At 45.2% G+C, this 17,982-nt stretch overlaps 1 protein-coding gene across 1 annotated transcript; it reads right to left on the minus strand.

Moving 5' to 3' along the window:
• Positions 1 to 245: 245 nt before the first annotated feature.
• LOC143933293 (olfactory receptor 10A7-like) lies at positions 246 to 17,536 on the minus strand. The gene is made up of 3 exons (XM_077456171.1): positions 17,326 to 17,536; positions 15,785 to 15,850; positions 246 to 1,242 (listed from the first exon to the last, which is right to left on the minus strand). Exon 3 carries the CDS (start codon positions 1,223 to 1,225, stop codon positions 293 to 295), a length of 933 nt encoding a protein of 310 aa, XP_077312297.1. The 5' UTR covers positions 1,226 to 1,242; positions 15,785 to 15,850; positions 17,326 to 17,536; the 3' UTR covers positions 246 to 292.
• Between the last annotated feature and the right edge of the window lie 446 nt (positions 17,537 to 17,982).

Here is a 17,982-nt window from a genome sequence, read left to right on the forward strand (position 1 = left end):
TTATATATTACACTATAAGGGGAGTAAGAAGCGAATGGAATGAAATGAACTGTTATGCTATTTCTGTTTATTATGTATGAATATGGAAACTCGATATATGACTCTTAGATTGTTTATGTAAAACTCTGTTTTTGCTTACCTATGGAAAGGGAAAAAATAAATAAATAAAGAAATTGAAAAAAAAGAAAGAATAGTAGGAAACCTTTGCCAAAAAAAGAGATCTTTTAACAAAATTTCCAGTGAAAATAATTTTGTTAATAGTCCAAACTGCTTCCAGTGTTTGGTGGGATTATCATTTGAATGAAATATATAATTTAGTAAGAACATATTTTAATGCTCCCTTTACCTCATTATTTCTCAGACAGTAAATAACCGGGTTCAACAATGGGGAGACAACACCATAAAGAAGAGATGACACTTGAACAATGATAAAGAAATCTCCAGTGTTTGGACCATTGTAGTTGAAGGCGCCAGTTAAGTAAAATACTGTTACAACAATGAGGTGGGATGAACATGTGGAGAAGGCCTTCTTCCTGCCTGTGGTGGAGCGGATTTTTAGTATGGTGGAAATAATACGGATGTATGAATTTGCTATAAGCATGAATGGAGACATCCCAAGAAAAAAAGTAACAACGTGTAAGACCACTTGACTGTCATGTATATCACTGCAAGCCACTTGTAACAATGGAAGAACATCACAGAAATAATGGTTGATATGTCGGGTGCCACAAAACATACGTTTCCAAGTCATCAAGGTGTGAAAGGTTGCATTTACAAGTCCACAAAGCCAGCACCCCACCACAAGATATGAACAGATCTTCTTGTTCATTATGGTGATGTAGTGGAGAGGGTTACATATTGCCACGTATCTGTCATAAGCCATGACAGCCAGAAGAAGGCATTCCGTTCCTCCAAAGCAGACAAAGAAATAGAGTTGTGTAAGACATTTATTGAATGATATCATCCTGTTGCCTGTTATTGCATTAGCCAACATGGCTGGGAGAGTAACCGAAGAGTAACAGACATCTAATAAAGATAGGCAACTCAGAAAAAAATACATTGGTGACTGGAGGCGGCTATCCACTTGAATGATGCTAAAAACAGTGAGGTTTCCTAGAACAGTCATTGTGTAGATTTGAGCAATTAACAGTGAGATTAATATCTGCTCCCTTGGAAATCCCATAAGGATAAAGTCATGAAAAAATGTTTCATTGGTAGCTGCCATCTACTTAACCATAATCTCTGAAAAAAAGAAAGTGGAAAGTATATACATAATACCAATAAATACAAGGTGTGTCTAAAATGTTTGGTGAATGGTCCGATATCTCAACGTCAACATGGGCCACACATGGCTATCCAGAAACACGTAGAGAAGCACCACCTATCATGGAGTACATGTGACCTTCAGGGTAAACCCGCTGTGGGCAGTGGAAAATAGTCAGTGTGAGAGGTAGGGACCATTCATCAAATGTTTTAGACACACCTCATACATCTACTGTGGAGGAACCCTAAAGCCTGGTACACACTACCAGGGGGAGGCACTGTACTTACCATGCAAAGTTAGTCCAACGATCTTCCCCACTGAGCTATTGTGTTCTGACAGGGTTATGCCCCCCCCCCCCCAATAGTCTGATCTGCTGTTGGCTGAGAGCTCCGATTGGGAGTCGATCGGATGCTGGTTTTCCAGCATACTCATCCGACAGACTGACGTACACACAGGCAGAATGTCGGTCCGTATTTTTTGTACCAGGCAAGTGTCTCCCAACATTCTGGCCGTGTGTACAGGGCTTAAGACTTACTACACACCTTACTCACTGACTGTAAAATCTCCTTTAGGGCTTGTTTTGGTTGGCTTTAGGCTAATGCCAATGGCATCAGTTTGAGATGCTTTTGAGATCATTCAGAATTACCTGAATAGTGCATTTGACCTACTTCTGTTCTGTATTTTACATGCTTTAGTTGGATTATAATGCGTATGGGGAGTTTAACATTTTGAGGTACAGACTTACATACATATGTGTGTAACACGAGCTATCATCGGTAGCTCAAGAGTCCTTGCCAAGGTCCTTTAAAGACAACAGCGATGAGCTTCAAATTTGGGTCATCCTCCAAACTCTAGCTGTGTCTGTTTCGAAAAGTGGTAAATTATTGCATTTGTTAATGGCCATAGGAAACATAACCAATAACACAATTTCTGGGCTGTAGTCAGGTGACTTGTAAAGGCCAATCGTGGGATTTTGCGAATGTGCCAGTACCCTTTCTATAAAAGCGAATGTTCGTATCAGCCTTTGTTCAGTGTTTGTTGCAACAGATATAGAATAGTAAGGAAAAGCTCATGTTAGATGTTCATGCTGGTGCCCATTGCTAAAAAATAGTTTCTCCAGGTTTACATGCAATCACACACACCCAACAAGTGTGTTGTACAGTTGTTTAGCAAGTTGGGGGGGGGGGGGGAGATATATTATGGATAGTTAGATGTCGGCTGAAAAAAAAAGTATCTACCGTACTTATCGCCGTGTAGCACGCACCCCAAGTTTAGGAGGGAATTTTAAGGGAAAAAACTTTTAGGAGGGAAGTTTAAGGAAAAAAACTTACATTTAAATGCCCATCAATGCAGCCTTATCAGTGTCCATCTGCAGCCTTGTCAGTGTAGCCTTGTCAGTGTAGCCTTGTCAGTGTAGCCTTGTCAGTGTAGCCTTGTCAATGTAGCCTTGTCATTTTCAGCCTTGCTCCAGTGTCATTGCAGCCTTCCAGTTTTAAAAATTGTGCCGCCGAGATACAGAGCTGGATGTCCTGTGTATCTCGGCGGCTCTCGACAGCTCTCGGCTCCTCTCACAGGCTTGACTGTGAGTGAAGCCGAGAGGAGCTGAGTGCCGCCGAGATACAAATAGCCGAGTGTACTTGGCTCGGCTCCGCTCACAGTCACGCACAGTCCCTGTGTTATGTCCATCATAGGGCAGGACTGGGCGTGACTGTGAGCAGAGCCGTGCCGAGTACACTCGGCTATTTGTATCTCAGCGGCACTCGGCTACTCTCGGCTCCTCTCACAATCAGGGGGGGGTCGGCGTATAACACTCACCCGCGATTTTCCCTTGATTTTGAAGGGGAAAACAGTGCGTGTTATACGCCGATAAATACAGTGTTTTTTACAGATAGGAGCCGATTTACTATAACTGGAGTGTGCAAAATCTAGGGCAGTTCTACATAGAAACCAATCAGCTTCCAGGTATTTTGTCAAAGCTTAATTGAACAAGCTGAAGTTAAAAGCGAATTGACTCCCATGTACAGCTGCACCAGATTTTGCACTCTCCGGTTTTAATAAATCAACCCCATAGTCACAGACACACTCACAGCAAATTAGGGAAAGGTCTTCAGGGTGTTATCAGGGACAGTTACATGCTACTGGTCATTGCAGGTGTCCATATTTATATTGAGGCTCAGAGGAGTATGTTTACAGTGGGGAAAATAATTATTTGATCCCCTGCAGATTTTGTAAGTTTGCCTACTTACAAAGAAATTTGGTGGAGAACTTGGTGGAGAACCCCTTGTTGGCAAGCACAGAGGTAAGATGTTTCTTGTAGCTGGTGACCCGGTTTGTTCACATCTCAGGAGGGATTTTGGTCCACTCTTTTTTACAGATCTTATCTAAATCCATAAGGTTTCTTGGCTTTCGCTTGGAAACCCGAACTTTCAACTCCCTCCATAAATTTTCTATAGGATTAAGGTCTGGAGACTGGCTAGGCCACTCCATGACCTTATTGTGCTTCTTTTTGAGCCACTCCTTTGTTGCCTTGGCATTATGTTTTGGGTCATTGTCATGCTGAAAGACCCATCCATGACCCATCTTCAGTATTCTGGCTGAGGGAAGAAGGTTCTCATCCAGGATTTTACAATACATGGTCCCATCCATTTGGCCCCTCAATGCGGCAAAGTCGGTATGTACCTTTAGCAGAGAAACAGCCCCAAAGCATCATGTTTTCACCTCCGTTCTTGACTGCAGGGATGGTGTTCTTAGGGTCATAGTCAGCATTTTTCTTCAACATGGTGAGTCCTCCTCCTCAAGAAGGCACATGTACAGTCATGCCAATGAACATCTAAATGATTCAGAGAAGAATTGGGAGAAAGAGCTGTGGTCAGATGAGACCAAAACTGAGCTCTTTGGCATTAACTTAATTTGCGGTGTTTGGAGGAAGGAAAATGCTGACTATGACCCTAAGAACACCATCCCTACATTCAAGCACAGAGGTGGAAACATTAAGGATTTAGAGAAGATCTGTAAAGAAGAGTGGACCAAAATCCCTTCTGGGATGTGTGCAAACCTGGTCACCAACTACAAAAAACTTCTTACCTCTGTGCTTGCCAACATGGTTATCTCCACCAAGTACTAGATCATGTTTTGCTTAGGGATCAAATACTTATTTTACTCACTGAACTGCAACTCAATTTATAACATTTGTATCATGTATCATGCACGATGGACGTCAGCACAATGGCACGCCAGAGGCGGACTGACCATGGGGCCACTCTGGCACTGCCCGAGGGCCCCATGCCACTAGGGGGCCCCATCAGGGTTGCCAGCCCTTAGTAAAATCAGGGACAATATGTAAAAATGTGTGTTTTTTTTTACATCTGTCTCTGAAATGTCCCTTACCGACATCCTTTTGGTCTAAAAAATCCTGAGATTATTCCTGCCCTACCTCTCCAGTACCTTCTCAGCCAATAGAAACTTGTCTGTGTATACTGTGTGATTGTATACTGTGTGTTTGTGTATACTGTGTGGCCCCATAATCTCTGATTGCCTGGGGGCCCCATAATCTCCTATTGCCCCGGGGGCCCCATGAGTTGTCAGTCCGCCCCTGTGGCACGCCTGGGCAAATGGACGTATGGGTACGTCCCCTTTAAAACGCAGCATTGTGGGTGCGCGCCTGCCGTGTACTCCATGACCGGGGTCCCACGGACTCGATGTCCACTGGGGGCCCGTGATCGTATCACAGACAAAACAAGGCATTTCCCTGTTCTGCCTAACAACATGACAGAGATCTACTGCTCCCTGTCATCGGGAGCAGTGATCTCTGTCATGTTCTAGCGAGACAATCCCCCCCGCAGTTAGAATCACTTCCTCGGACACACTAAACCCCTTGATTGCCCCCTAATGTTTAACCCCTTCCCTGCCAGTGTCATTTACACAGTAATCAATGTATTTTTATAGCAGTCATCGCTGTATAAATGACAATGGTCCCAAAATAGTGTCAAAAGTGCCCTATGAATATCACAGTCATGATAAAAATTGCAGATTGGCGCACTTAATAATAAAAAAAATTAATAATAAAAATGCCATCAAATCTATTTTTTAGACGCTATAACTTTTGTGCAAGCCAATCAATATACGCTTATTGCGATTTTTACCAGGCACACTGGCAGCATTCGGCACACTGGCAGCATTCGGCACACTGGCAGCATTCGGCACACTGTCACACTGGCAGAATTCGGCACACTGGCAGCATTCGGCACACTGGCAGCATTCGGCACACTGGCAGCATTCGGCACATTGGCACATTCGCAGAATTTGGCACACTGGCAGCATTGGGTACACTGGCAGCATTGGGCACACTGTCACACTGGCAGAATTCGGCACACTGGTAGCATTTTATGGGCATGCTGGCAGCATTTGATGGCACAGTGACAGCGTTTGATGGCACACTGGCTGTAATTGATGGCACAGTGGCTGCGTTTGATGGCACAGTGGCTGCGTTTGATGGCAAAGTGGCTGCGTTTGATGTTTTTTTTTTTTCAAATTTTTTTCAGTTTGTTTGTGCCCCAAACCCCCCCCCCCCCAAAAAAAAAATTTTTTTAGCACCAGCCACCACTGAGCTTGAGTGCAAATAAATGAATGCTGGGAATGTAGGCATAACATCCTTTGTGGAGTGTTTCCTGGTAATAAATGCCACTGAAATATTGATTTCTAGATTTTACAATGCATGTTGGTGGTCCTGTTTAAACTAGGACCACGTCCTAAAAGGTTTTAGACTGTGAAAAAAGGCCGATCATTTTTGGGGAGTTTTTTTCCCTGGGAATAAATGACACTGTAATGTTGATCTCTAGATTTACAATGTCTGTTGCTGACCCTGTTAAAAGTGGGCCCCACTGCAAAAAAAAATTATACTGAGAACATAAGCAAAACAAATTGGTGGCATTTTCATGGAATAAATTACACTCTAATGTTGATTACTATTTTAAAATTGCTTTTTTTTTAAAATGACCTGTAGTAACAAAGTGATTCAACACGCTGTATGAATTGTGCATGAGGCCGAGGTTATGCGCACCCAGCTAGTAGAGATTCGGGAAGGTTTTGCATCTGCAAATTAAAAAAAAGTGCCTATAACTTAGACTATTGGGTGTCCAGTCTGGATCAATGATTGTAACTAGTACTGTACACTGTAATTTTTATTTTACTTTAAAGCCTGCCTGGTCTCTACCTTAGAAATAGAGCCTAGAAGAGCTGCTTACATTATGAAATGTAATGTTGATGTCTAGATTTTTAACATGGTTGATGATGATGGTGGCCCTGTTCAAAATATTGCTTGATAAAAAATAATTTTCCTGACAGACTCCATGGCAGCCTACGTGTGGGTTTAGTCCCGCCTCCATTACCCTATAGGACGATACTCCCATAAATCTTTGCTCCCTGCCAGAGGCCGTGTTCTTTTTTTGTCCTCCTCCATAGGACCTAACATGTGTCTTTTTACCCTGAAGACTTGCATTTTTTTCTGCGATACGGACCGGCCGTGCGACTTGGAGTCGCAAATTTCCAATAAGCTCTAGCTACTAGCGGAGTATGGAAAAGGGGCATATGGAAGAGGCGCTGAAGAGGTGTATGCCTGGTCACTGACAGGTGAAGTCGCATGATTAGTCGTGAGCCTAGCTACTAGCAGGTGACTTTCGCCCCCCCTCCTCCCAGAAGTCCGGCATGTGTGGGGACCTACCTCGGCTGGTGTCCGTCTACAGGAGTGGTGAGCTGTTTCTTTTCCATGGCAGCCTTTATGTGTCATTTCTGTATGTTTTTTTCTCTTGTGCAGTGCCCCTTTCGTTTCCCCATACAGCGCCGTGCGGTGTATCTGGCTTGCTGGGCGGCTGGTTTCCGTGCGTTCCAGCCGCCCAGTTACTTCCTCGTTCGCCGCTCGGTTGTTCTGCGCATGCGCGAGACCGGCGCGAGGACGAGGCTTCGTTCGGGCATGCGCGATGCGGGCTTCGCGCATGCGCACTAGCTTTTTCATGACGGAAATCGTGACGTCATTAAGGCGGCAATTTTAAAAACGGAAAACAGCTTGCAGTGTTTCTGGGATGTTTGTGAAGCCTGCATCACCATTCCTAAGTCCTGGTTCTTCAGTATTAGGTATGTTTCTTTGATGGGATCAGTTTTTTCTCTGCCTCCTTAGCTGTTTTCTGTAATTAAATTAGGCTGTTTTTTCTCCAGCCCTGATGGATCCTTTGGATGCATCACCGCCTGCTAGTGGCCAGCCCTCTCGGAGAAGGTACTTTTTTTTGGGTTACCTGCCGGGGGGGGGGGGGGGGAGCAGTGGAACATTAGGGAATGTTCCACTAACACTGCTGTTTTTTTCTACCTTTTCAGCCCTTCTAGGTCTACTCAACGACGTAGTTCTCACCGAGAAAGTGACTCGTCTAAGTCCCACCGCCGGCATTCCTCTTCCAGATCCAGACGACATGATTCTCCTGCGAGAACCAGTCTCCGTAGCCGGGATTCTTCCCGCCCTTCAACAGCTTGCCCAAGTCACGTAGCTGAAGGTGTATGCTGGGGGTGCAAGACGCAGGTTCCTGCTGACAAGTCCCTTTGTGATGCCTGTTATATTAAAGCGACGGGTGAAAGGAGTGACTCTGACCAACAGCTAAAGTCTATGGTGGAAAGATTGGTTAAAGACAGTCTTAAGAAATTTGAAGCCCCCCAGTTGTCTCCCATAGAGTCTCCAAGGTCTCCGGGGAGGGATGCTCAGGCCCAGGACACATGGGATTCCTTGTTGCCTAGCCACCCGTCTGCTGTCCTCTCAGAGAGTGAGTCTGAGGAAGAAGAGTCTGGTTTGCCCTCCTCCCTAAGACCCTTGGTCGAAGCCATTAAGCGGATGAGTGGAGTAAGGTAGAGAAAAAGAATTCTCTTCTATCTGAGATTCAGAGACTTTACCCTTTTAAGGAGGAAGAAGTTAAAAACTTGGAATCTTCCCCTCTAGTGGACGCAGCAGTAATGCGATTAGTCAGACATGTGACCCTTCCTCTTGAGGACACAGTATCTTTCAAGGACGCTCTGGATAGGAGAATTGATTCTGACCTTAAGAGGATCTATCTTACGGCTGGCATGGCCTGTAAGCCGGCCCTGGCCTTAGCGGCTCTGTCTAGAGCAATGGAAGTTTGGTCCGATAGTCTTGATGAAACACTCAGGAATGTTTCTGAAGATTTGGCAAAGAGTTCTCCCATTCAGGAACTGAGACTGGCTTCAGCCTTCTTAGGAGAGGCCTCAATCGACATTATCCGTCGAGTGGCTCGAGTTATGCTCTCATCTGTAACTGCCAAGCGTGCCCTATGGCTCCGTCCTTGGCTAGCCGATCCCGCTTCTAAGCAGGTTTGGTGCCGTATGCCTTTTGATGGTTCTTCCCTTTTCGGCAATAAGCTGGATAGTGCTATAACTCGAGCCACTGGGGGTAAGTCGGGGTTTCTTCCCCAGGATAGACGCCTGCAGAATCAAAGAAGATCGTTCCCTAGGAAGCAGGGTCAAGATCGTGCCAGGGAGGCACGCACTTACAGGCCTGGACGGGAATTTTCCAGATCTTGGAGGTCCAGACAGACATCTCTAAAAAAATCTGCAAAGGGCAGTTCGATGGGGGAAAAGGAGCCTGCTAAGTCCTTTTGAGATTGAGCCCGTCCAGGTGGTCCGGGTAGGAGCACGTTTGTTCCACTTTCGGCACGTTTGGGCAGCCTTGATCCAGGACTTTTGGACCGTCAAGACGGTTTCCTCCGGGCACACGTGGACGTTCAGCAGTGTCCCCAAACTCAAGTGTGTTCCCACATCCATTCCAAAGTCAGAAGGAAAAAGACAAATTCATCTAACTTACATAAAATCTTTGTTGGATCAAGGCGCCTCTATTCCTGTTCCAGATGTCCAGCGCGGCATGGGAATGTATTCTCCTCTTTTCCTGGTCCAGAAGAAGAACGGTACATGGAGACCCGTAATGGACTTGACGCGTCTAAATCGCTTCATAAGAAAGGAAAAATTCAAAATGGAAACGCTGTCCACGATTCAACAATCAGTGCAGCCAGGGGACTGGCTTGTCTCAATAGACCTCAAAGACGCCTATTTTCACGTCCCGGTGGCCACAGAGTTCCAGCAGTTTCTTCGTTTTTCCATTGGCCAGCTTCATTTACAGTTTACTTGTCTTCCTTTCTGTCTGTCAACCTCCCCTCGCACTTTCTCGAAGGTCCTTCTAGCAGTCGTAGCATTGTTGAGAGTCAGAAAAATCCGGATTCATCATTATCTGGACAATTTGCTTCTTCTCGCTCAGGACAAGGATTGTCTCTTGAATCACAGGGATCAAGTCATCACAACCCTCAAGGAATTCGGTTGGCTCCTGAATTTAGAGAAAAGCCAGTTGGTTCCTACACAGTCTCTCGTGTTCCTCGGCGCCCTGTTCAATACGGCAAAAGGTACCATCTCTCTGCCCGAGGAGAAGATTGCAGTAGTACGGGACAGGATCCACCTGGCTCTCTCCTCATCTCGTCTCAGTGCTCTTCACTGCCTAAAGATCATAGGCACCATGGTGTCTACTATACCGATGGTGAAGTGGGCACAATGGAGGATGCGCCCCTTTCAAATGGGGTTTCTTCGTCAATGGTCGGGAGAAAAGGCCCAGTCCATCGAGGTTAATCAGACCATGAGAGGTTCCCTCTTCTGGTGGCTTCGTCGGGAGAACCTATTGAATTGTCACTCTCTTCTGCCAATCAAATGGATCTCAGTAACGTCAGATGCCAGCAACAAGGGCTGGGGGGCACATTGTCTTTCGGAAGTGGCTCAGGGCATTTGGGACTTTCCCTCTCGGGAAATAGTGTCAAATGTGTTGGAACTACGAGCAGCCTTCCTAGCGCTGTTGGCGCTTCCACATCTGATAGTGGGTGCATCCGTAGTCCTCAAGCTGGACAATACGACTGCGGTTGCATACGTAAGGAAGCAAGGGGGCACCAGAAGTCGGTCTCTGCTGAAGGAAGTGGATCCAATTATGCGTTGGGGCCAGAGGAACCTGGCCAACCTAACAGCAGCCTATGTGCCTGAAGTCCTCAATGTCCAAGCGGATTTTCTATTACGAGTCCACTTGGACAACAACGAGTGGACCCTTCACGAAGATGTGTTTCAGTGGGTTCTATCCCTGGGGATGTCTCCAGAAGTGAATCTATTCGCTTCTCATTTCAACAGGAAGCTAACAAGGTTCTATTCAAGGTTCAAGGATCCGCAGGCCTACGGGATAGATGCCCTAACAGAGCAGTGGCGATTCCACAAGGCATACGCCTTCCCTCCAACTCCAATTATCTTCCAGTTCCGGAAGAGACTCAGATGGGAAGAAGTAGAAGTATTGGCAATAATTTCGTATTGGCCCAACAGGCCCTGGTTTCCTCTCCTATCCCTCCTCAGCTTTCGGGACCCAGTTCCTCTTCCATCCAGACGGGACCTGCTCTCCCAAGGGTCGGTTCTCCATCCATGTCTGGCTCACCTTCGGTTGAAGGTCTGGTTCTTGAGAGGGGAAGGCTGGAAGCACTAGGGTGTCCTAAGGAAGCCATTTCCACCCTCTTAAGTGCGAGGAGAAGAAGCACTAATAAGGTGTATGAATGGATCTGGGCCAAATTTGTATCTTATGTGTCCTCCAGAACCAGTTCCTATGTTTCACCCACAGTTCAAGACGTGTTGGGGTTCCTGCAATCAGGCTTGGACTTACCCTTGTCAGTTAGCTCCATTCGGGTTCAAGTCTCGGCTATTTCCGCATTTACAGGGGTTCAGTGGGCCAAGCATGCCCTTATCCAGCAGTTTTTCAAGGGCGCAGTAAGATTGAGACCCCAGAAAAAACCCAGATTCCCTAAATGGGATCTGCCTCTAGTTCTGGACTTCTTTGCTCTGCTCAGTAAGGCTCTTTCTATCAGAGAACTCACCTTGAAAACCGCGTTCCTGGTGGCGGTCACCTCGGCGAAACGAGTGTCAGAGATTCAAGCTCTAGGAGTCAAGGAGCCTTTTCTAACTTTTTTTTTTACGGACAGAGTGGTCCTAGTTCCAATGTTGGGGTCAAACCCTAAGGTCACTTTGGTTTTTCATGAAAACCAGGAAATCTCTCTACCCTTATTCAGATCCTCGGATTCTTCGGAAATTCATCCTCTTAACGTTGGACGCTCATTAAGGCTCTACTTGGAAGCTACAGCTCAGTTCCGGCAGTCGGACTTCCTGTTCGTTCTGTTCTGTGGGAAGAACAAGGGCACTAGAGCATCAGTCAGGGCAATTGCGGCATGGATAGTTCAAGCAATCCAGTGGGCATACAGAGAAAAGGGCTTGGCTCCTCCTCAGGCGTTGACGGCGCATTCGACCAGAAGTCTTTCTACCTCATGGGCAGCTTCTCGCCATGTGGCTCCTGACGTAATATGCAGGGCAGCCTCGTGGTCTTCTATTCACACCTTTATGTCTCATTATTGTGTTGAGCCAGCGGCTCTATCCTCAGTTGACTTTGGAGTTAAAGTTTTGTCAGTTGACGGTGTCAAATAAATCTTTGTTAAGCAGCATTTTTGCCCACCCGGGGTGTCTTGGCGAGTTATTTCCCACACGTAGGCTGCCATGGAGTCTGTCAGGAAAACGGAAAATTTATATCAAATACTTACCGTAATTTTCCTTTCCTGATGGACTCCATGGCAGCAGGAGTTCCCTCCCAAATGGCTGGAGTAGGATAGTTACCGAACACGGCCTCTGGCAGGGAGCAAAGATTTATGGGAGTATTGTCCTATAGGGTAATGGAGGCGGGACTAAACCCACATGTAGGCTGCCATGGAGTCCATCAGGAAAGGAAAATTATGGTAAGTATTTGATATAAATTTTCCGTTATATACTTTACACATAGATGTTACAATCTTTTCAGGATTTTTATTTTTTTAAGAAACTTTTTTATTACTTGCTGGTGGCTGATGGAGTCCTGTTAAAAATGGGGCGTAATAAAAATGATTGAATACTGGTCACACAGGCACAAATATATTATTATCTGTGAATATATTGGACCATAATTTTGATTTCTCAATTTTGCAATTGGTGGTGCGGATCCTGCTCTAAACAGGGCCTAGTACAATGATTAGATTCCTGGCATGTGGATACAAAAATGTTTTGGGGTAAGTTTTCTGTAACTGTATGTAGCACCCTGATGTTTACACAGGGTTGCCACTTCATTTCCCTGCCAGGTGTAGTTGCCTTGACCAATTGATAGGAGATCAATTGATTCCATCCTAATTCCGGAATTTCTGCACTTTTCATTTCTGTCACTAGATGGCCGGGTATCTGGTGGCATTAGATAAGACAAGGGCATTGCAAGGACAGATTAGGAATAGATGGGTTGTCTCAGCCAATGGGCAGCGATTTTCTTGGGTCCCTTGGCCTGCTGGGAGAGCCTATTTATTTGGCTGAGGTCAGATGTTCGGGGTTCTGTGCCACCTGGCTGTCTGGGTGGACGTGTGTTAATAATATTAATAATAATAATAAATTTTATTTATAATGCACTTTCCATCAAAAGACCTCAAAGTGCTACATAATTACAATAAAAACAAACAAACCGCTTAATTTACAAAACATTTGCTAAAAAGAAAAGTCTTCAACCCCTTTTTAAAATTTTCAGTAGACTGAGAAACCCTCAGACTATCAGGCAAAGCATTCCACAGACGTGGGGCAGCAGCACAAAAGGCCCTATCTCCCATGGTTTTCAACCTAGTTTTTGGAACCTCTAAACAATTCAAATTAGTTGAGCGAAGGGAATGCGGTAGATTTTGCAATCTAAGAAGTTCCTTAAGATAAGGTGGAGCTTGTCCATGTATGCATTGATGGACAAGAAGAGAGACCTTATACTCAATCCTTGTAGAGACCGGCAGCCAATGAAGAGATTTTAAAATTGGAGTGATATGCTCATGCTTCCGCACTCTCATTAGGATCCTCGCTGCAGAGTTTTGAATGTATTGCAACCTCTGCATGCTCTTTCTCGGAATCCCAATGAGAAGTGCGTTGCAATAATCCAGCCTGGAGGAGACAAAGGCATGAATCAACCTTTCAGCATCGGAAAAAGAAAGGATAGGACGAAGTTTAGAGATATTACGAAGGTGGTAGAAAGAAGTCTTGCATACTTGATTTATATGAGCTTCAAAAGTGAGTTGGGAATCCATTTTTACACCAAGATTAGTGACAACAGACGAAACTGGAATTTTAGAGCCTGAAAAGGCAATACTTGTTATCAGCGATGATTTAATCTGGTGAGATGTTCCAATCATAATAAACTCAGTTTTGGAGCTATTTAGTTGCAAGAAATGTTGTTCCATCCACTCCTTTATCTCCTCCAGACAGGCGGTAAGGACTGAAAGGGGTGACTGCACTGAAGGAGTTTCAGCTGCAGCTTTTACATAAAGCTGTGTATCGTCAGCATAACAATGGAAAGAAATATTATAACGATTTATAATATGGCCCAAGGGAGTAAGATATAGAATAAATAAAATCGGGCCAAGCACTGACCCTTGGGGAACTCCGCAGGTAACCATATGCGGTTTAGATTTAAAATGACCCAATGTAGTTTGTTCAATCCTATCTGTAAGATATGACTCGAACCAACTGAAGGCTAAATTTTTTAGTCCAATATTATAACGAAGACTATCTAAAAGAATGCCATGATCGACAGTGTCGAACGCAGCTGACAAATCCAACATAATAAGTAAAGACGGAGAACCGGCATCAGATGACATAAGAAGATCATTTGTAACCCGAACAAGAGCGGTCTCCGTACTATGTTGTATTGCCCTGCCCTGCTAGGCCAGAACCTGAGGCCTATCCCAGGGACATCTGGCTGCTAGGCTGTCTTAGAGCCTATCCAGAAGCAAGAGAGCAGTGCAGGGTTGGGATTGCTGCTTGCAGTCCAACCAAGAGGGATGGTTCTGCTGGCCGGAGAACCTGTCATGGTCGGGGGTAGAGGGGAAGCTGTTGCCACTAAGGGACCAACCACCTTGTTACCGGAGACCACTGTGAGTAGCTGAAGCAAGTACTGAAACAGTATTCTCACCAACCAGAGACGGTGAAGAATTGGGAAGCTTCAGCAGGTGTCAAAGCCAGAGACCCAGCCAGAGGAGGTGACACTTGCAGAGCAGTCTTGTGTGGAAAGACAGTGACCGAGCAGGCCAGAGGGGTGGCATTTGAGGTGTATCTGTGAGTGCCAAGCTAGGGAGCCAGCAGGGATGCAGGGGTGACACTTGAGGAAGATACTCAGTGAGAAGATTGGAAGAGCTCAGGAGATCCAGTGGCAGTGGATCAATGGGTCTAGGTCAGTGATGGCGAACCTTGGCACCCCAGTTGTTTTGGAACTACATTTCCCATGATGCTCCACTACACTGCAAAGTGCAGGAGCATCATGGGAAATGTAGTTCCAAAACATCTGGGGTGCCAAGGTTCGCCATCACTGGTCTAGGTGATAGACTGGGAGCTCAGTTGAGTGAGTTGAGATATAAAAGGGAGATTGTGTAAGAAGGGAAAGAGTTCATTGCAATCTTTGTTAGAAACTGTTCAAGATTGTTGCCATAGGAGACAGCGTGTCTACACATGCAGATGTGGTGCCTGGCTGGGTGCCTTTCCCTGGTGACCTAGAAGTCTCTGAGTCTGCTAATTAACAAAATAACTGCAACTACTAAAGGGTGTCTTGGCCCTAATCCTCTCTCCCACAGTTCTGTTTAAAAGAAAATAAATCTCTTTGCATTCAAGAAGTGTCTGGCACCCATTAATATACCTACATTGCACCCACCATGCCTCGTAACCCACTCTACATAGAAGGATGTCAGCTGTCCCTAACTCTGGAGGTCACCATTAGGCCTGGAGAGGCGCAGGAATAGCCCTGATTACAATATAGATCCAACAGTGTCACCAATCAGTGCCCACCATTGCCCACCAGTGCCAGCAATCAGTGCCAGCAATCAGTGCCCACCACTGCCCACAAGTGCCACCAATCAGTGCCCATTAGTGATGCCAGTCAGTGCTGGCTATCAGTGCCGCCTATCAGTGCTGCCCATCAATGCCCATCACTGCTGTCCATCAATGCCCATCGGTGTCACCATTCCATGCCACCTATTAGTGCCCACCAGTGCCACCTATCAGTGCCCATCAGTGCCACCTAACAGTGCCCATCAGTGCCATCTATCAGATCAGTGCCCATAAGTGCAGTATATTAGTGCCTCCTCATCAGTGCCCATAAGTACCACCTCATAAATGCCCACTAGTTCAGCCTATCAATGCCACCTCATCAGCGCACATCAGTGAAGGAGAAAAATTACTTAGTTATAAAATGTACTGACAAAAACAAAGTACAAAATTTTTTTTTTCAAAATGGTTGATCTTTTTTTTTTAGTAATCTTTAATAAACAATATTTAATTATTGTCCAAAAAAGAATGGTTTGAGGTATGAGAGTCTATTTCTACTGACTCATAATAAATGCTTTGTGACATGGGCAGAAAGATTTCACTTACCTATGTGCTTGCCGCAAAATTGTCATTCCAGAAACTTCCTTGAACATCCCAAATTATTTTGGTGGCCTTGAAAGACATGAACTTTGGACTTTAAATTGCTGACCCAAACTTCAAATTTTAATAATTTAAGAATTTGCTTGTAATAATTGATTGCGAATACACTCAAATATTATCAAGGCCTAGCATTTCTGAGCATGCTTTGCAGTTTGTTGAAATAATAAAGTACCCAAGGTCACAATCATTTTAATTTAAATGTAACACCCTCTACCTAGGTAGGTGCTAGAGGTGAGGATTTGTGTAGTGCAGGTGCATTTAGGCAGGCCTAGCTAGAAGCCTGTTTGTTCTTTGTAGGCTTGGAGTGGCTCAGAACAGCAGCTCTGACTCACGGACACTATCAATCCACTGTCACCTCCCTCTTTCTTCTAGAGGATTCTAGGAGAAGAGGAGGGGGAAAAGAGGTGGAGCTGTCTGTGGTGTCTCAGGGAGCCCTGACCAATCCCCAACTAGGATTGGCAGGGGGGCAGGCCTCCTTGAAATACCTGGGGTCAGCCCAGCTGGGGAGAATTTGTCAGGTGGAAGAACTGGAGATGAAGTACTAGGCTGTTGGGGCCTTTAAGCATACCTCCCAACATTTTTAGCTAGGAACGAGGGACTCTTACTACCAAATGTATGTAGGCATAGGACACGCCCCCCTGTCACACCCCCTTAAAGGCAATGCTTGCTTTTTGTGTGGCCATTCTATCAATAACCCATAGCCCCACGTCCACCCATATGTGGACCTCCTGTCCCTTCTGTATTGAACTGTACTGTAATTGTGCGGTCCCCCCTATACATTGCAAAGTGCAGCATAAACTGTTGGCGCTATATAAATCATGAATAATAATAATAATATGTCCATAGCAATCACTGCTCAACAGGATCATTCATTTGTGGCTGTAAAATACAGCATTGGTCTGCTGAACTCTGTAGTCCATGGCGTGGCCCCCTCTCCTCCCTTCCCCTGCCCTCTCTCTATAAGAACATAGCCAAGGACGGCTGAATTCCCTGCCTGACGAAGGAGAACGCATGCTTCGAACGCGAGCGCTTAAGCCACGCCCCCTTCTCTCCAGTGACTGACGTGTCCTCTTGACGTGCCCAGCTGATGTGCCTGTCTGTGATTTCTCCAGCCTTGGAGCTACGGGCGCCACTGCAGCGGCCGGGAACTGTGCAATCACTGCTGCCCAGCCGGGAAATCAAAGGAACACCCAGTACAGCTGAGGGGAAAAAAAAGCTTTTAACCTATATGCCTGACTAATACAGCCAAAATGTGAGTGCATTTTAAACATATTAAAGCCTACTTTTAAACGGATTTATTGCGCTTAGAGCAGCGTTGCTCTTTTTTCCTTTTTTCTTCTGTTACTGTAGAGTGCTTCTGCTCTTTTGATCTGGCTGCCACTCTGAACTCCCGGAAAGGAAGATGGGATAAAATCCCCCCTAAAAAATCAAAACTAGACCTCAACTACTATCTTTACCAGTATTTTTACCGGTATTATCATATTTACCTCTCTAATTGCCCTTGCTAGCGCTCCATTCCACAGTCTTTTCCTTTGTTTTTTAGCGGTGAATTTTACCAGAGTATTCTCTCTACCAGATGGAAGATCCACCCAAGAATCTCATGAAAAACTATTGGTGTGGATTATATATGCAAATAACAAGACTGGTGCATAGAGATGGATGGATGATGTAAAAATAGAAATCCAATTTACCACCAAGTCTGCTTGTCTAATGAGTTCCACCAGCATTACTGAGGTAAATATATTCACACAAATGGCCCAGGGACCATCTAAGGAGCCATTCCATGGAGAAAACTCCATTTCACAAACATTCATTTGAGTCCTCGTAGGGATTTGTTATTTCATTTCATAATTTGGAATGCATTTTTGACATATGTTAAATGTTGTAAACTAACTGGAATTGTTCCGAAACCTGGCATTGTTGCTACAAATGATACATTAAAAGTCAACCAAGTGTGAAGAGTAGCAGGGAAGTGTAAGGCCACGTACAGACGATCGGAATTTCCGACAACCAAACCGTGGATTTATTTCCGATAGATGTTGGCTGAAACTTGCCTTGCACACACATGGTCACACAAATGTCGGAAATTCCAAACGTCAAGAACGCGTTGACGTACAACACGTAGGTCGAGCCGAGAATAATGA

Source organism: Lithobates pipiens, unplaced genomic scaffold (genome assembly GCF_037356315.1).
Source record: "Lithobates pipiens isolate NorthernLeopardFrog02 unplaced genomic scaffold, aLitPip1_a1.2 Scaffold_27, whole genome shotgun sequence".
In the NCBI taxonomy this organism is placed as follows: domain Eukaryota; kingdom Metazoa; phylum Chordata; class Amphibia; order Anura; family Ranidae; genus Lithobates; species Lithobates pipiens.